Source organism: Dasypus novemcinctus, chromosome 8 (assembly GCF_030445035.2).
Source record: "Dasypus novemcinctus isolate mDasNov1 chromosome 8, mDasNov1.1.hap2, whole genome shotgun sequence".
NCBI lineage: Eukaryota > Metazoa > Chordata > Mammalia > Cingulata > Dasypodidae > Dasypus > Dasypus novemcinctus.
The window spans coordinates 123,702,893-123,721,643 of NC_080680.1; the positions used below are offsets into that span (position 1 = coordinate 123,702,893).

An 18,751-nucleotide genomic window follows, 5' to 3' on the forward strand; every position below is an offset into this window, starting at 1 on the left:
AGGCGGCATGGAGCGTTCCAGAAGAGGGAAGAGCCTTCTGGACGAGGGAGGAGCCTTCGAGAAGAGGGAGGAGTGGTCCAGACAAGGGAGGAGCCATCCAGAAAAGGGAGGAGCCTTCCAAGCACTGGAGGAGTAGTCCAGATGAGGGAGGACCTGTCTAGAAGAGGGAAGAGCGGTCCGGATGAGGGAGGAGCAGTCCAGGCAAGGAGGAGCCTTCTAGAAGAGGGAGGAACAATCCAGATGAGGGAGGGGCCATCCAGGCGAGGGAGGAGCGTGCCTGAAGGCCGCTAGGCCGCGGGGGCTGGTGTGCTGGGGACCCAAAGTGCACGTGGGAGTGGGGGCAGCGCAGGGGCATGAGGGTGGTGCCCAGAGCGGCGCTCCCCCCCGGGAGAATGCCATGGGTATGTTGGCACATCTGGTCCTTGCCAGGATCCTGTATCCTCTTGGACAGATGAAGAGGCCAGGGCACAGAGAGGCTGGGTGACTTGCCGCAGGCTGCACAGCTGCAGGTGGCCCCGGCCTGCCCTCTCTTGCCCGGGTCCTTCTCCTTTGCTGTAAACCTCGGCTTCGGGCCCTTCTCTTTGCCCCATTCCGAAGGTGCAAGGTGGGGGAGGGAGACCAGAGTGGCCCGGGCCCACCAAGTGACCAGCCCCGGCCCCCCTCCCGCAGTGCGCCTACCTGCAAGCCAAGAACTGCCAGCTGGAGAGTAAGTACCTGGCCGGGCTGCGGCGGCTGCAGGAGGCCGTGGGCGACAAGGCCAGCGGGTGCTCGGAGCTGCTCAGGCAGCTCACCCAGGAGGCGCTGCAGTGGGAAGCCAGCGAGGCTGCAGCCGAGGACATGGGGCTGAGCCCCATCAGGTGAGCCGGCGGCTGGGGTCCCACCAACCGAGGGCCACCCTGCCCAGGGGAGGTGCAGGCCCGGGAGAGGCAGCCCCTAGCCTGACCACCTGTTAGTGTCCAGGACATAGCTCTGTCCCCAAAGCACCGGGGGGCTTACCAGGGTGCGAGGACAGGGGACAAGGCTCTGCTGAGCACAGTGGACCCAGCTGCTAAAGTCAGCACAGAGGGCAGTGGGTCAGCAGCAGGAGCCCCGGCTTTGGCGCAGGCCCAGCTCTCGTGGTATGACCTTGGACAAGTCACCTCACTTCTCTGAGCCTCGTATCCCGCTTCCATCCGCTGTGGGCTGGGGTCCTGCTTTGGGGTCGTTAGAATTCAGTGAGCGAGCCCCCGTCGGGAATGGGCCCCCTCTCCCATCTGACCATTGGTGCTGGGGCCCCCGTCCAGCCCTGGGCTCCCTGGCTGGGGAAGTGGGCTCCTTGGGCCCGAGGCCACATGGAGTAGTGAGCGGATCCTTTATGTTTGCACTGGATGAATGAATGAATACCTATTGAGCGCCTCCTGCACACCAGGTCCCACTGAGCATCCGTGAGGCAGGGCGGCAGTGCCTGGACCCATTTTACAGATGTGCAAACAGGGATTCAGAGGACTGAAGTGAAGTGCCCAAGCCGGGGCAGGGCGCAGGGTTGGTGCCGCCTGCCCAGGGCCCGCCCCGCTCCCTGCCCCTCGTGGCTGAGCGCGTCTTCTGCCGGCAGCCAGTACGACGAGTACGGCTTCCTGAGGGTGCCCGACTATGAGGTGGAGGACCTGAAGCTGCTGGCCAAGATCCAGGCGCTGGAGGTGCACTCCCACCACCTGCTGGCCCACGAGGCCGTGGAGCGGCCGCTGCGGGAGCGCTGGGCCGCCCTGGGCGAGCTGGCGCCCTCGGCCGAGCTCAAGCAGCTGCTGCGGGCGGGCGTGCCCCGCGAGCACCGGCCGCGCGTCTGGGCCTGGCTGGTCGGGCGCCACGTGCGGGCCCTGCAGGCCCCGGGCCGCTACCAGGAGCTGCTGCGCCGGGGCCAGGCCCGCGAGCACCCCGCTGCCCGCCAGATCGAGCTGGACCTGAACCGGACCTTCCCCAGCAACAAGCACTTCACCTGCCCCACCTCCGGCTTCCCCGACAAGCTCCGCCGGGTGCTGCTGGCCTTCTCCTGGCACGATCCCACCATCGGCTACTGCCAGGGCCTCAACAGGTGAGCCGCGGGCGGCCAGAGCCGGCTTCCCCCCTGGGCCCACCCACACCTCCGCTGGAGCCTCCCGGGACTCCTGGGGAGGGGCGCACAGAGCTCAATTCCCACCACGGAGGTGGGTGCAGGCAGGGGGCAGGGCAGGCCCACGGCCCAGCGAGCCAGAGCGCAGCACGCAGAGGCGCCTGGTGCCGAGGCTCCTCCCACGGGCTCCCCCACGTGCCTGTGCCCCTGGGCTCAGGAAGACCCCCCTGTGTGTACCTGGGGAACCCACTCAGAGCAGCCGAGAGAGGGACCTTCATCAGTGTCGCTGGGGGAGCGCTCAGAAGCCAGGAAAAGAAAACCGCCGGGACCCGGGGGGCCCTGGGCTCGAACTGCCCCTCTCTGCAGTGGGGGGCGCCCCCCGAGCTGCAGTGCAGCACGTCCCTGGGCCTGGACAGCGCCTCCTGGGGCCCAGGGCCTCCGGCCTCGCCGTCGTCCCCACGTCTGCCTCCTGCTCTCAGCCTCTTTCCCACTCATGTTGGACCCCAACGAGCCCATGCGGCTGTCAGATGGCCTGGGCCTCTCCCCACGCCACGGTCAAGGCACTGGCCCTCCTGCCCAGCCCTGAATTCCCAAAAGAAGGGCTCTGATGGGCCCAGCATGAGGCAGTTTTCCCCTCGTGGTGCAGCCGCTGGGTGGCCTGGGGTCGCCAGGCTGCTCGGCTGCCCTGGGGAACATAGCACTGCCCAGCTCTCCACAGAGGGGCAGAAGCTCGGGTGTCCTAAGACGAGTTTACCCGGCTTAATTTAAATGCCTGCACATTCAAACCCAGTTTGTCCTTTTTTCTGAATAGGCTGGTGTGGCATTTATTTATTTTACACATAGTAAAAGTCCCAAGAATCCCTCCTCAAATTTGAATGGCTCCCAAGGGCCAATATTTTTGATACTTTATTCCCAGCCTAAAATTGAGCATTTACGGATATGATTCAGAGATAACCCAGCAATAACACCTCTCGGTCTGAGCCTCTTGAAAGTGCATTCAGACTTCCTACTACTCTAAATGTTTGCTGTGGGTGGTATCTGCAGGCATTCATTCATTCATCATTCATTCATTCATTCAGCAGCCAAGCAATAGCCTGCACACGTCTTCTCTGTTAGAACATGTTTAAAATCCAGAGGGGACAAACTTGAAAAGCCTCTCTAAGAAGAGCTTCGAAGGGAGCTGGCAGCTAAGAGATTTGTACGGATAATCATCGCTGTGTTTCCCATCAAAGTTAGGGTGGGAGCTAACCCAACCTTTAGGAGAGCACCTGGGCGCTGGGCCCGCGTCCCTGGCCTCTGGCATTTAGTCCTCCAGGAAGCCCTGGGGGTGGGCCTCATGCCCCCCACTGCACAGGCGAGGCCAGAGGGCCCAAAGGCTAGGAGCCCCTGCCCGGTGCCTCCCCCCCCCCCACGCGGCGTAGGGCGGCAGGAGCCTTGCTGAGGGCTCCCAGAAGCCTCTTCTCCAAGGCTGTGGCCTCGGAGAGCTGGTGAGGGTAGCCGCTCTGCTGAGGTGCCCGGGGCTCCCCCGCGAGGGGGTCTTGAGAGGAGCCCCCCAGGGGAGAAGCTTCTGCTCGTGTAAAAGGGGGGCATATAGGAGCAATAGACCTGGAGAGGCAGGGAATACCCAGGGGCAGGGGGCACCCCAAGGCCATTGCTTTTTTTCTATATTTAAAACTGTTAACATACATACAGCATAGCATTTCCCATTTTAGTCACTTCCAAGTGTGTACGCTGAGCACATTCACAGTGTTGTGCTAGCACCAGCCCTGTCCATTGCCAGTACTCTCTTCACCCCAAATGGAAACTCTGCACCCATTAAGTTATTTTTATTTTTTTCTGCCTGGCTGCCTCATCATCTTTTTGGTGTGTTGCTTTGCTGTGTGGGGGCCTGCACCTCTCCGTGCCGCGCAGGTCTGGGATGCCCGTTTTCTTTCTCTTTTTTTTTTTTATCAGGAGGTCCAGGGATCAATCCCGGGCCCTCCATATGGTAAACGGGAGTGCAATTGCTTGAGCCACAGCCGCTTCCCCCATTAAGTGTTTAACTCTGCAGGGTGTTTCTTTCTGTCCTTCTGTGAATGCTGATTTCACCTGACTTTGATGTGCAAGCACAGATAATGGATATTTAGGCAAGCATGCCTACCATAGCAAGGAAAGCAAAGCGCACCAGCCTGCGGCGCCGTGGCCGTTTCGCATCCTGCCACCTACTGGTGGCCGTGGGAACTACATGTGTGGCTGTTGAAAGGACAGCTCCTGCTCCGAAGGCAACAAATTCCGCCCACTTAGAGGATGACGGCCACCACGGCACGGATTTAGAGCACACGTCGTAAAGGCAACCCCCACTGGAAAAGCTTCCCTGATCCCCCAAATAGAAGCTGAGTGCTTTAAAAGTAGTTTGCTCTTTCCCCAAGGGCCTTCTTGCCAAGCCGAGTGGGGCCAGGGGCCTCGGATCCCCAACCTTACCACGTGTGCCGCAGTCTGAGCAGACGCTGGCAACTGATCAGCCTCGTGCATCCTGAGGCTCCAGGGAGTGGGTGGGTACAGGGAGCACCAGGCTGGACTCAGGGGGTCCTGACTTCTGTCCCCTCTGCCACCGGGCTGCGCAGCCTCCCACAAGGCATTTCGGGGCCTCAATTTCCCATCTGCTCTGAGGATGTTGTCTAGACTAGAGATGACCAGTAGGGAGCAGCTGCCCGGAACCCTGTGTGGCGAGGATTCAGGCAGCTTCCAGACTCGGCGGGAAGGAGTGCTGTGATCAGTGAGCCATGCCTGCCCCGGGCACAGGCAAAGGGCGCTGCAGCGGCGCGCCGCGTATCCACTCTCCTGACTCGGTGGCCTCTGAGAGCCCCTCTTCACGCTGGAAGAGGACATCCTGTCCCCAGGAGGCCGTGCCCGCTCCTGCTCCCCGTGGCCTCCGCTCCAGCTCAGGAGGGCCTCTGCAGATGCGGGAGCCCAGGCAGGCAGGGGGGGAGGACTCCTGCCCCTGCGGAAGAAGCTGGAGGCCACGGCTTCACTCCGGAGAGAGCCCAGAGAAGCGCAGACACCCGCACAGCGACACGTGCTCGTCAGGTGCCACGGGAGGCCTCGCGGCGCCCGGAAGCAGCATCTCCCTCTGCTGGCCTCCGTGGGGTCAAGACGCAGGCCTGCGGCCCCGGGAGCCGGGGGGGGGGGGGGGGGGGGTGGCACACAGACTTCCCGCCTGCGGCTTCCCTGGAGGACGCCCGCACAGGCCTCTGAGGGGTCGCGGGCGGGCAGCAGCCCCCAGCGGCTTTGAACACGGGGCCTCGTGTTGCCAGCACCTCCGGACGCCCGGGGTCTGTGGAAGACGCTGTGAGGTGTGTCCTCGGGCCGCCCTGGGTGTGGCCTGGCAGCGAGGAGCATGGAGGAGAGCGGGCGGCACTGCTCCCGGCTGACTGCCCTGCTCCACATGCACTCCTCGGAGCCTCAGGATGACCTGGAGGGGGACGCCAGCCACGCGGCCTGCGCCCCGGGAAGGCCCGGGCCCTGAGAAAGCCCTCGGCCTGTCTGCTCCTGGGAGGCCCCAGCCCTTGGAGCAGGGATGCTCAGTCCCGCTTGACAGCTGCCGGCCCACACGCTTGCTGAGTGCCCGCCTAGGAGTGTGGAGGGCAGGAGCTCACTGACGGGGCGCCCGCTGCAGGCCAGGCGCCTCGCAGGCCATTTAACACGTGCTGGTTCTGGTCGCCCTTGCCGCACTCCTCTTAGATAACATTACCGTGAGGGGCCGTGGCTCAGAGAGGTTAGGCAGCGTGCCACGGGCCACCCAGCAAGGAAGCGGCAGGACCAGGCTTCACCTGTGGCAGCCCTGCTGGGAAATGGCCCCCCCACTTGACAGAGGAGCAGCGCTCCCCGAAGACATGTCCCCCTCCCTGCACCCCCTCAGTGCCAGGGCAGGGAGGGGGGCTGGGCCAGTGGGTCCCAGGGAAGCCGCCGGCAGCGCTGTCCTCCGCGGGTCACTCTGGCCTCCTCGCCCCTCCAGGCTGGCGGCCATCGCCCTGCTGGTCCTGGACGAGGAGGAGAGCGCCTTCTGGTGCCTGGTGGCCATCGTGGAGACCATCATGCCAGCCGAGTACTACAGCAAGACGCTGGCAGCGTCCCAGGTGAGCGGCGGGAGGGCTCGGGCCAGCGGTCCTTCCTGGAGCTGGGAGCCGCGGGTGCGTCTGGAGCCCTCGCCTCTCCCCTCCGGCGGCCCCACCCCTCCCTGGGGCTGCCGGGAGGCTCTGGTGAGCCCTTGGCCCGAGGACCTCTGGCCTCCTGGGCAGTTCATTCCCGGGGGGACACCGTGTCATTGGAAAGGTGGTTCTCTGGGGAGACGGGGTGAAAACCGCCCTTGCAGTTGGCTGCTCAGGAATTGCAAGGCAGCCTGGGAAACGTGCCGTGGTCTTTTTTGTTTTGCCCTTTACTCTTGAATGTCTCTGAAACTGAGGTGCACTGAACGAATTTTTTTAAAGAAAATTTTGTTTTAATATATATATATATATAAAACCTAACGTTTCCCATTTGAGCCACTTTCACGTATAGATTCAGTGATGGTAAATACGCTGGCAGTATGCTTCTATTACCACACTTCTTTCTCACCCCAATGGTTTTGTTTTGGTTTTGGTTTTGGTTTTTTTGAGGTACCGGGGCTGGGGATTGAACCGGGACCTCATATGTGGGAAGCCGATGCTCAACCTTTGAACCCCATCCACTCCCCTCTCGTGGTTTTTTGAATTATATTTTACTATGGATAATTTCAAACATGAGAAAAAACGGAGAAAGCACTATAATGACCTCTGCGCCCCTCACCTGGTTGCAGGTGAGCGCAGGGCCACCTTGCTTCCTCCATCCCCCCACCCCCGGCTTATTGTAAAGTAGATCTCAGGCGTCAAGGTGTCCATCACCCACACCTTAGAGTCAGCAGACCACCTGCAGTTTTGACCTGGGCATGGGGCCCCTGAGCCGGGGTCCTGGGGAGGAAGGAAGGGACAGGAGCTCCCGGGCGTTTGCCCCGGTGACAGCCTGGCCGAGGCCACGGAGGGAGGGAGGTGGAGAAACCAGCAGCTCAGGATGGGGCAGCCAGAGGAGACCGAGAGGGACTGTCAGGGGTCACAGGAAAGCACCAGAGAACCGCGTCCTGGCCCAGGGAGCTGCAAATGTGGGAGGTGTCCCCCCCCCCCCCCCCGGCCCCCGGTCAAGAGGGGCAGGACAGAGACACGGCAGGAGCTGCGTGGGGGGTCACGGCCCCACTGCGTGGCCGCGGCCCGCTTCAGGAAGGTCCCTGGCTGTGCAGCATGGCCCCCGCCCCCCGCTCCCGGAACCTCGGTCCAGAACAGCTTGTCCATCAGCCCCAAAATGGCCCAGGGCGGCCGCGGGGGCAGCTGGTGCCTGTGGAGGGGACGTGCCCGCTCCCCAGCGCCTTGGTGCCCGAGGCCAGGGTCTCTGCACTGCCCGGGGGGTCCAGCGGGCCTGGGCTGCTGCTTGGCTGGGGCTCGGGTGGCCGAAGGGGCCGAGACTCCACCGGCGGAAGCGGGCCGCGCCGGGCCCTGCTGGAACACTGCGGCCTCCGGCTCCCGCGGCCGGCTGGGGTGGGCGGGGGAGCCCCTTCCCTGGGCGGCGGTGACCCCTGCTTCCCCGATAGGTGGACCAGCGCGTGCTCCAGGACCTGCTCTTGGAGAAGCTGCCCCGGCTGATGGCCCACCTGGGGCAGCACCACGTGGACCTCTCCCTCATCACCTTCAACTGGTTCCTCGTCGTCTTCGCGGACAGCCTCATCAGCGACATCCTGCTGCGGGTCTGGGACGCCTTCCTGTACGAGGGCAGCAAGGTGGGGCGCGGCCGCGGGGGGCGGGCCAGCCTCTTCACCCCGTGGCCTTGATCTTGTCCCCACTGTCGGGGGGGAGACCACACTTTCTGCTCCCCCAGCAGGGCTGCGAAAACTGTAAAGCGCTGTGCACACACGAGGGGAAGTGGTGGCCCTGCCTCTGAAGGCTGCACCCTCGAGTAGGGGGGAGGCTCCTCCCTGCCCTCCAGGGTGGCCCGCGACGCCCCCACCTGTCGGGGCAGAGCCCAGCCTGGGGGCGGGGCCTGCGCCCACCTTGCTGGGAGCCCTCGTCCCGCCCCCGCGCCTGTCGGGGCTGTCGCCTCCCGGTGCCCTCGCCTCCCGGTGTGCAGAGCCCCCTCAGACCAGGTGCCCCTGGGGCTCCCGCCCCCGCCCCCCGCAGGTGGTGTTCCGCTACGCGCTGGCCATCTTCAAGTACAACGAGGAGGCCATCCTGAGGCTGCAGGACGGCCTGGAGATCTACCAGTACCTGCGCTTCTTCACCAGGACCATCAGCAACAGCCGGTGAGAGCCGCCCCGGCCCCGGCACCCCCGTAACGCGCGGGCGGGGTCTCCACGCAGCTTCCCTCCTTGCCCACCTGCCCCTGCTCTGACCCCCACTCCCTGTGATCCCGCGGGAGAGGAGGATGTGAGTTCCGAGAAGACCCCGCGTCGGGGCGTTTACCATGGCGGTTTTTTAGAAGGCGCTTTGCCACCTCCCACCAGCACCTTCTTCCTTGCTTGGCCAAGTTCTACCCCTTCAAATTGGCTCAAGGGCACCTCCTCCAGGAAGCCTTCCCGGCAGCCCTGGCTGGCTGAGCTCTCACAGCCCGGGCTTCCTCGGGCCTCCGTCCTTGGGCCCTGGCTGGACGCTCTGCTTCTTGCTGACCCCCACCCCAGTGGGCTGTCTGGGCAGGCCCGCGCCCTGCGCTGACGGTGCCCCCGCCCGCAGGAAGCTGGCGAGCATGGCCTTCCACGACATGAACCCGTTCTCCACGAAGCAGCTGCGGCAGCTGCGCGTGGCGCACCGGGAGCGGCTGGAGGCGGAGCTGCGGGAGCTGGAGCGGCTCAAGGCCGAGTACCTGGAGGCCCGCGCGGGCAGCGGCCCGGGGGTGCCCGAGGGCGGTGCCAGCGAGGACGAGGGCGAGGCCTGATGGCCCCCCAGCGCCTTTCTCCCCCTCGGCCGCCGGACCCCCTGGAGGACAGGCAGCTGGGCCAGTGGCCGTGCCCCGGGGGGCCTCACTTGTCCCCGGGCGCCCTCCACCTCCCCCCACAATCGGGCCTTTAGGGGGCGACCTTGGGAACACCTGTGCCAAATACAGAAAACAGCCGCAGTACCGGCAGCAGGTGGCAGCTCTGGCCCGCGGGTGCTTCTCCGCCGCTGACCCCCTGATCTGGGCAGTCCTGGGCATCCTTCCACTAGGGGACCCCGCAGGGCCGGCCGCCCCCACTCCCCTAGCAGCCGGCCTTGTGCTTTGAGGGTTTCTGCCTTCCTGAACGGCAGCGCCACACGTCTGCTCGCCCGCTGCCGGCTCCACAGCCTGGGCAAAGAGGGGCCCCCTCCCTTCTGTGAAAACTGGGGGGTCAGGAGGGTGGTGCAGAGACAGCTGCGCCCACGGCCGCTTCAGGCCAGGTCTGTAGAGCGTCCCGTGTGCAGGGACCCAGACCTGTCGTGTCCCTGGTCGGGTTAAGATTCTTCTGGGCCCTCCCAGGCCCTTTGTCCGCAGACAGAGGCTCCCCCCACCCCGCCCCACCCCAGGCAGGGTGTCAGGGCTGTGCAGCAACCCGCTTTCTCAAGAGGCTGCACCTGCTGAGGACTGGCGCTGCCTTAGCACGGCCTTCCCAGAGCCAGGACTGGGGGGCAGGGAGGGGTCCTCATGGGAAACTGCCCGGGGGAAGGGAGGGCCTGGGGGCTCCTGGGGCTGGTCTAGGGCTCCTTCCTGCTCCCCCCCACACAGTGTGTCCCAGCTGCCTGTCCTGCACAGCCCTGAGGAGGGGCGCTCGCTGCTCCCAGTGCTCCCATGGCGTGCCTAGGGTGGGGGACCCCCACGGGGTACCTGCCAGGAGCAGCTCCTGACTGCACCCCAGCAGCTGGGGTGCCGTAACGCTGAGGCCTGCACGGGTGACACGGGCTGCAGCCTCCAGGCTTCCAGGAGGGCCGAGGGGCGGGGCGGGGGTTCAGCCCCTAGCGTGTGGCGGTGGCCGTGGCCGTGGCGGTGGCCCTGGCGGTGGGTGCCTCCGCAGGGCCCTGGGGCCTAGGAAGGGCCCTGGCTCCAGGGAGTTCCTAGCCCCTCCACAACCAGCCGCCCTGGGCAGAGCACCTGCCCCGCCCCCTTCCCTGCCCACTTCTCTCCTTCTCTTCCCCCATTTTCCCTTCCCCCCATCTCCCTCCTCCCCCCCCCCCCAGCAGAGGAGAAGCACTGCCCAAAGGGGGTGGCAACGCCCCTCCCTTCTGTGTGTGTGTGGGGCGGGTGTGCTTTGCAGTTGGCCAGCACCCTGTGACCTCTAGGTCCCAGCCGGCTGCACCCTGACTCATCCTGGAGTCACCTCAGTAGCTGCTTGAAATGCTACGCCACCTCAAACCAAAGGTGGCTTCCCAAGAGAGAATGCTGTTGCTGGACCCATGCTCAGAGCCTGCGGTGGCCCGAGGTTCTGATAGCCCGGGAGGACGGGAGGAGGGGAGGAGGGGGTCTCCCAGGAGCCCTGAGGACTGCGCATCCTGCAGCACCTGCTCGCTGCAGGCTGGCCGACAAAGGAGACCATGGCACAGAGAGGTTCGCCGGCCTGCTCAAGGCCGCACAGCCTTGCTCACCTCGGCAGCACTGGAGCCTGGAGTGCTCCCCAAGGGCCCAGGGAGCGGGCCTTGGGACGCACCAGGCTGGAAAAAGCGGAGGAAAAAAGATGTGCCCCAGTGGCGGCCCCACCGCCAGGGTGTGCAGGGGGAGCGAGGCTGCGGCGGGGTGGGCTCGGCTCATGCCCCAGGATGAGGCCCTGCTGGGAGCCCAGCCTCCGCCTGCTTTTCCTGGAGGGCGTCGGGGCCCACCCGCTGGTGTCGGGTTGCTGGCCGCACCACAGCTGTCGCCCCCTTCCCCAGGGGCTGCCGCCTTCCAGGGCTGGGGGATCTGATCCCTCGCAGCCCCCTCCCTTCTTTGGGGGATGGGGCCTCAGGCTCCAAGTGGCCCTCCCCAGATGCAAGGCTCCAGGGCAGAGGGAACCCCGGGGCGGGAGAGGAGGGAAGGGAGGCCAGGGGGGCCTGGAGGGCATTTGGAGACTGCCCCCCACCCGGAGTGGGAGGCGCCCGCTCACTTCCACAGGAGTCTTGTGTTCAGGGAGACGAACCCCAACCATGGGCCGAAAGCACCCCCAATCTCCCAGTGGCTTCAAGGGGGTCCCCATCCTCTCATAAGCACTTCAGCCCCTCCGGGGATGCCCTAAGGAGGCGCCAGGACGAGTGGGGCCTTGAGGCCCATCCCTGGGGGGAGGCGGTGGAGAAGGGCCAGCGCAGGGGACTGGTCAGCGGAGGGCGAGGCCAGCCCGGGAGCCCGGGAGGCAGCGGGGGCGCGCAGCCCGGGGGAGCGGGTGCGGCTCTGTAGATGTTTGCACGCAGAGCCCAAGTGAGTGGTGGGGAGGCTGCTGCTCTCCCCCCAGGCCCTGCCTGACCCCCCATTCTCAGTCTGGAGCCCCCAGGCACAGGCGCCACGTGGCCCCAGAGCTCCGCGGGGGGCAGGTGGGTGAACCCCCCGCCCGTGGGCGGACACAGTCTCAAGGCCAGGTGTGCGCGCTTCCTTGGTGGGCCCAGGGCAGGCCCTCCCCTCTCCAGTCCCCCTCCCCCCCGCCCCCGCTGTGTGCAATGCAGGGGTGGGGGGGAGCCTTCCTCCTCTGGAACAGGGCTGGGGGCTGGGGGTGGGTAGAGAAGGTGGGAGGGAAGGGCAGGAGAGGGTGCTCTCAAAGGGAGTCTCGGGGGAGCCGTGTCAGCTTAGGGTGGCTGTTGACCTCCCCGCACCCGCCACATCAGGCGGATGCCAGGAAGGGTGCAGCGTGTCTGCTGCAGAGGCACCCAGTGGCCCTCCCCTGTGCCCCTCGGTCCGTATGGCCACAGCCCCCCGGAGGCTCCCCCCCCCCGGCCATAAAACCATCCTTTCCCCAAATTCAGGCCGAGCCACGGACCCCCACGCACAGGTGGGAAGAGCAGATAGGGGCTTCGGCACGGGGAGGGCTCCCTGGGGGAAGGGCCTTGGTGCAGAGCCTGGAAGGGCCAGGCCTTCTAGAAAGGGGGAGGGGATTGCAGGGGAAGGGGATCCCTGGCAGAGGGGACAGGTGTGAGATGCAGAGAGCAGACGGGGGCGGCTGGGGCACAACCCCCCCACACACCCACAGCCCCCGGGAGCTGCACACCAAGACGCCTGGGCTGGAAAGGTTCGCGGGCCCCTCCCAGGTGTAACTGAGAATCAGAGTGCCGGAACCCGTAGGACTCCCTGAAACATCAAGTCCCCCGTCCTGCTGGGGCCCCAAGCCCGAGCTGCAGCTGCCCGCGGGCTGTGGGCTCCAAGAGGCGTGGCTGCTGCTCCTCAGGAGATAACCAAGGGCCCCCGGGACTTGCCCACCCCAGGCCTCAATTTCCTTACCTGTAAAATGGGGTAGAGATCGAGGCTAGAGAAAAGGCTTAGCAGGACTAAATGAACTAGTTCGTGCAAGTGGTGCATTCTCGATAAGGCCCCCACGTGCCAGGGGCGGTCCTAGCCCTTGAGCTGCGCCACTCAAACCAAAGGTGGCGTCCCAGGAGAGGCGGTGCTGCAGCACCCGCGGGCTTGCCAGGCTGAGTTACCAGCTGTGTGCGCTCTGTGCCTCAGTTTCCTTCTGGAACATGGGGGCGTGAAGGGACCAGCCTCACCGCCCGAGTACGGTAGACTGAGGGGCTGCAGGCAAGGTGCCTAGAATCGTGCCCGACACAGTACGCGCGCGCTCAAGAAAGGCTCGCTGTTGGTCATAAAAAGCCGGGCTCCCCAACCCCTGTCCAGGGCCTGGCGCCCCTGAGGCCCCGGGACCCCGAGACCCCGAGGCCTGGCAGCAGCGCCCCCTCCTGGCTGCTGAGAGAGGAGGGGTGCTCCGGGCGCCCCCGCTCTCCCAGCCCGCCGCCCGGGGAGCCTCGGGGCCCCGCTGCGGGGCGCCTCTCCGGGCCGGCTCCGCGCGCACTTGACCGCCGGCTCGGCCCGCCTCCTTCCCCGCCAGCCCTCTCGGGCAGGCCCATCTCCATTTGCGCGGCGAGGGCGCGGCGGGGCGGGCAGCCAGGCGGGCCTGCGGGTCCCCTGGCGTCGCTCGGTGGCCGCGCGGCCCGCCCCCATCACTGCGGCGTGTGCGCGCCGGGGCGCGCCCCGAGACCCGCCCGGGGGGACCTGGGGCGCGGCGGGGGGGCGGGGCGGGGCCTGGGCCGGGCGGCGCGGGCTGGAGGCGGGCGGCGAGGAGCGCGGAGCGGGAGCCGGACCCGGACGCCGCCGCCGCCGCCGCCACCTGCGCGGCCGTCTCCAAGGTAGGGCGGCCCGGCGCCTGGCCCGGCTGCGCGCGGGGAGCTGCGGGCGGGACGGGCGCGGTGCCTCCCGGCTGCGGCGCCCGGGGAGCGACGCTGGGACCCGGCGGGGCGCGGGCCACCCGGCTGGTGGCTCTTCCGCGGGACCTGGTGCGCTTCTCCAGGCCTCAGTTTCCCCATCGGGGAGGCAGGTGCAGCGGGGACCCCTCCTCTCCGGGCTGCGGGGAGGGGCTGCCCCGGGGGCCGACCTCGCGACGGCTCGGGGGCCCGGATGGCCACTGTCCACACCGCCTCCCCTCCCGCCCGCAAGGAGGGCCGCTCCCCGGGCGCGGCGACACGGGCCCGGTGCAGGGCCCCTCCCTCTCTCGGCCGGGTGCCCTGCTGGCCTCCGCTTCCCGGTCCGGGAAACGGTGGAGGCGGGGGAGCTGAGCCCTGCGGGCCTGGGCTTGCGGGGTGGGGCCGGCAGCACCTGCCCGCCAAGCCCGCCTCGCCGCTGGGCTGAGGGCCTCGGCCGCAGACGGGAGCGTGCTCGACCCTTGCTCTTGGGGAGTGGTGGGTGCAGGTGGTCCCATGCCGTCTCCGCCCCACCAGTCGCCGCTGCCCCGCCCTGTGTGACAGGGCTGCCCGTCGACCACCAAGGAGCACCCGAGCCAGGAGGGCTGTGTCCCGTGGGGCGCAGTGTGTGGAGAGTGGGGCCCAGGCGCGCCTGGTAGAGAAGGAGCCTTCCGCTAGGGAGCCTGCCAGCCCCAGGGGCAGCTCCACGCACCCAGGAAGCTGCTTCCCAGCCCTGGCGCCTCCCGTGGTCCTGCTCTGGGTGCAGACAACCCACCCGGGGCCCTTCAGCCTGCTCCCCGCCCAGCGCTCAGGAGCAGAGCAGGAGAGGGAGAGCAGAGAGGCTATGGGGCCCTTCCCAGCCCTGGCCTGTGGGAGCCCACCCGGGCAGGAGGGCTGGAACGCAGCCACTGTGCTTCCTGGCCTTGGGGTCGGCAGCTGCCCCAGAGGTCTGGAGAGAGAGGAGGAGATGGAGGGGTCCTCTCTGGACCCTCGGGCCCTGGCATCCTCACCCCGCCATCACCCATCTCCTGCCCTGATCAAGGGGGTACTTTCTAGAAATCAGTTCTGGTCTCTTTTATCCCCCTTGAAACCTGCCCTTCCCCCAGGAACCTTCTTACAGCTAAAAGAAGGGAGGGGCCGCCTGGACAGGTGGTGAGCTCCCTGTCCTTAGAGGTATGCAAGCTGGGTGAGCAGTTGATGGGGTTGATGACCTTTGACTGAGTCGCTGGGATTTTAGGGCTGAAATAAAGTGACCTTGTCCTCTGGCAGGTAAGTGTTATTAACCCCTTGTAACACAGACTAAGTACACTGCTGTCCCTCGAGGGCCAGCACGCAGGAGTAAGTGCTACCTGAACCACGTCGTCTCTACACGTGTATAACCTGGGCCCCATTTTCCTGCTCGCCTTGTCCAAGCCACCTGGGCCCAGGTGAGGGGCAGGGCAGATGCTAGTTATTAAAAAGCCTTCCTGGGAAACGGACTTTGGCCCAGTGGTTAGGGCGTCCGTCTACCATATGGGAGGTCCGCGGTTCAAGCCCCGGGCCTCCTTGACCCGTGTGGAGCTGGCCACGCGCAGTGCTGATGCACGCAAGGAGTGCCGTGCCACGCAAGGGTGTCCCCCGCGTGGGGGAGCCCCACGCGCAAGGAGTGCGCCCGTGAGGAAAGCCGCCCACAGCGTGAAAAGAAAGTGCAGCCTGCCCAGGGATGGCGCCGCCCACACTTCCCGTGCCGCTGACGACAACAGAAGCGGACAAAGAAACAAGACACAGCAAATAGACACCAAGAGCAGACAACCAGGGGAGGGGGGGAATTAAATAAATAATAAATAAATCTTTAAAAATAAATAAATAAACAAAAAGCCTTCCTAAACTAACAATTTAAAAATGCACCCCAGGATCATGGCGTGTCTTAAGAGGTGCTTAGGAGCCCATCCACCCTACCCCATCATTTTACAGGTAGGCATCCCCAGCCCCCAGAGGTGCTGTGACTTGCTGGAGTTCACACAGAAAACCAGACCAGAGCTTTTCACACACGCATACCATTCACCAAATGAAAACAGTCTGTATTTACCCCTATAAAATTAGCAGAAATAAATAGAAAAATGCAAGAACTCTGTGCTGGCGAGGCCCTAGGAAATCGCTGGTGGCGTTTCATTTTGCTGGGCAATCTGGCAGCTTGTTACAAAAGGCCATGGATATGACCCTGCCCACCCTTGCCCTCCCCCTCGATTTTCGAGATTTACCCCAAGGAACTAACTGGAGACGGAGGCGTGGGTCATCCTGCTCTGTACACGAAGTTGCCTTCGAGCGAGAGGCTTCCTGCACGTTTCACTGGAACAGCACGGCGGACGGAGTGGCCACACCAGCCACCGGGGCCTGACCCACCCGGGAAGCAGTGCGGTCCCGGGAGACCACGAGATGAAGCGCGGGCAGACAGGGTCCCCACGGCGCATGGGCCAGCCGCTTCCCTCCCGGGCGTAGGCCAGTGACCGCCAGCTCCAGATGCGCCTTGTATCAGAAGGAGCAGTGAACATGGTGGAAACCAAAGAAGGTTCCAAAATCTATGACAAGCAGGAAAATCTATGACAAGCCCAGTATCCACGTGGAATCTAAGCCCCCTCTTGACGTAGATGTGGAGTGGACACAACCAAGCCAAGGTCCACAGGAAGGAGGAATACAGTAAGGATCAGAGTGGACTTAATGATGTTCTATTCATGAACTATTGTGGTTAATAATTGAGAAAATGTGGCATTGATGTCGAAAAAGTGGCTATGGTGGCTGCTGGGTGCGGGGAATGGGAGGAAGAGATGAGATGTGGAGGCGTTTTCGGGACTTGGAGTTGTTCTGAGTGGTGCTGCAGGGACAATTGCCGGACATTGTATGTCCTCCCATGGCCCACTGGATGGAACGTGGGAGAGTGTGGGCTATGGTGTGGACCACAGGTCATGGGGTGCAGCGATGCCCAGAGATGTACTCGCCAGATGCAATGGATGTGTCATGATGATGGGGGAGAGTGTTACTGTGAGGGGAGTGGTGGGGTGGGGGAGGTGGGGATGAATGGGGACCTCATATTTTTTGAATGTAATATTTTTTATATAATGAATAAATTGAGTAGAATTTGAAAAAAAAGAAAACAAAAACAAAGAAGGTTCCAGCCCCTCGAAAGGCCAGCAGCTGGGTTTTTTTCCTGGGCAGGCGTTCCTGCCTTACACTTTTGCTGGCCAGATGGCCAGAAGCAGGACTGTTTGAGAGCTCAGTGTGTTTTTATCTTTTCTACCAGATCTCCTGGAGGACCTCACAATAATTTGGTGGGACCCTGTATTAATTCTTCAACGTCTATAGTCTATGCCTTGCCTTCTTCGGAACACAGTGGAGGTGCTCGGCAACTGCAGGGCCAGGAGGAGGTGCTTTTACCTGTGAGGGCAAACATGTATTGGGCGCCTACTGTGTACCAGGCTCGGAGGTGCATCTGGGGGGCCCACAGGTTGCTGGGGGAAATGTAGGGGGTTAAAACATGTGACTCTTTTTGACTTTGAAAAAGAAAATGACCTAAATGGAAAAAGGAATCATACAAGAGCACGGTGCTCCTTGCTGTGGAGGGACGGCGGGAGACGGCCGTGCTAGGAAGGTGTGCTTGGAAGCCTGGGCGTTGACGGGGCGGGACGTGGGCGCCTCCCCTGGAGTAATAAATAATGACAGTGATTGTGCACTCGCCACCTGCCTGGTACAGCCGAGGTGCTCTCCCGTCATGCTTCGTTCATTTAGTCATTGGACCCGTGTTTACCAAGCACTTGCCCTGTGCCAGGGATTCTGGGGTGCTGGTGGTGGGGGTGGATCTGACAGTAATTTAGACCCAAGACATATGCCCTCAGGGAGCGGATGTGGCTCCAGCACCTGCTGGCCACGTGGGAGGTCCCGGGCTCGGTCCGGTGCTTCCTAAAAACAAACAAGTAAACAAATGGAAAAACCAACTCAGGAGCTGATGTGGCTCCGTGGTTGAGCGCCGGCTTCTTGCGTACAAGGTCCCGGGTTCAATCCCCAGCCCCAGTACCTCAAAAAAAAAAAAAAGTGCTTGCTTTGGCAGCATGTATAGTAAAATTGGAACAATACAGAGAAGATTGGCATGGTCCCTGCGCAAGGGTGACACGCAAATTCATGGAGCGTTCCATATTTTCAGGTGTCAAAAAAAAAAACCTGCCCTCAAATTGCTTACAATCTACTAGGAAAAAATACAGACAATAAGCAAGTGAAATAAGGGGTGAGAAGTAACGTGGAGCCAACAAAGCAGGAGGAGGGGAACACAGCCTTCAGCAGGGTGGTCGGGGGAGGCCTCATGCAGAAGGTGGCCCTTGGGCCAGGGCCGAAGGAGGTGAGGGGACGAGCTGGCAGGTGTTTGGAGCAAAGGCCGGCCAGCCAGAGGGACGGCCAGTGCAAAGGCCCTGAGGCGGGAGCCTGCCCGCGTGCCCAAGGAAGAGCAGGCTAGGGGAGGATATCAGAAAAAAAGGAGGGAACAAGTCAGAGGCTCCGGGGCGGACTGTGTACCCCGCCCCCTGTGCAACTTGGAGGCCTCCAGTGTGTGAGGGAAATACCGTTTTCAGCCCTCTTGTTTCATTAAGAAAACAAAAGTACAGAGAAGTTAAGTAGCGTGCCCGATCAGTGCCACGCGGCGGAGCTGGGGATTTTAACCACGGGCGATGGGGAGCCATGGCCGGCTTTTGATCAGGACAGGGGCATGGCCAGGCGTGGATGTTAGTGCAGCGGAGAGCAGGGAGAAGGCCGTGGAAATTGCCAGGGCCCACGCCGACGAGGTCAGACCAGGCAGCGAACGTGGGGCGGAGGTTCCGAAGAGCTCGGTGCTGGCGGCGGGTGGGGGCGGAGGAGGGCAGGGTGGCCCCAGGCGCCTAGTGGCAACCCACGTAAGGGCCAGCACGTCCAGGACTTGGCAGCCACCAACCCGTCGGGCTTCGCAGGATGGGTGCCACGGCTTCTCTTTTATTAGAACGTGGGTATGTTTTATTATATGTAAATTAGATCTCGATAAAGTTAATTTACAGAGCCAGCCTCTTCGCCTTCTCGGGCGGGAGAACCAAGTCCCACAAACGGGGTGGAACCATGGGAGCACGCTGTCTCCAACGCAGGGTGCCCGAAGCCTGCATCTCTCTGGAGGGCTGACCCGTGGGGGGTGTGGACTTGGGCGGGGCTTGGCCCCCACCCCCGCACTCTCCTCTGCGTCCAGATCCCCCTGCTCCTGGGGCACCGTCCTAGCAGGTTAAGG

The 18,751-nt window shown here is 63.8% G+C and overlaps 2 protein-coding genes and 1 non-coding gene across 4 annotated transcripts in view; all 3 read left to right on the top strand.

The window, feature by feature from the left end:
• The window catches only part of TBC1D2 (TBC1 domain family member 2), a 45,218-nt gene extending 35,964 nt beyond the window's left edge, over window positions 1–9,254 (top strand). For both annotated transcript variants that reach the window (XM_004455796.5, XM_004455799.5), the window contains 6 exons: window positions 670–857; window positions 1,592–2,068; window positions 6,081–6,201; window positions 7,722–7,907; window positions 8,305–8,426; window positions 8,854–9,254. In XM_004455796.5, the coding sequence (XP_004455853.2) occupies window positions 670–857; window positions 1,592–2,068; window positions 6,081–6,201; window positions 7,722–7,907; window positions 8,305–8,426; window positions 8,854–9,055 (1,296 nt within the window). In that variant the 3' untranslated portion in view covers window positions 9,056–9,254. The remainder of the gene's footprint in view (window positions 1–669; window positions 858–1,591; window positions 2,069–6,080; window positions 6,202–7,721; window positions 7,908–8,304; window positions 8,427–8,853) is intronic.
• Window positions 9,255–13,344: 4,090 nt separating this feature from the next.
• Window positions 13,345–18,751, top strand: part of CORO2A (coronin 2A) — a 59,197-nt gene continuing 53,790 nt past the window's right edge. The window contains exon 1 of the mRNA XM_058302625.1: window positions 13,345–13,428. The gene's annotated coding sequence lies outside the window, so the exon portion shown is untranslated. The remainder of the gene's footprint in view (window positions 13,429–18,751) is intronic.
• Window positions 17,545–17,651, top strand: LOC111763529 (U6 spliceosomal RNA). The gene has a single exon (XR_009187040.1). It is a non-coding gene; the product is annotated as a U6 spliceosomal RNA (small nuclear RNA).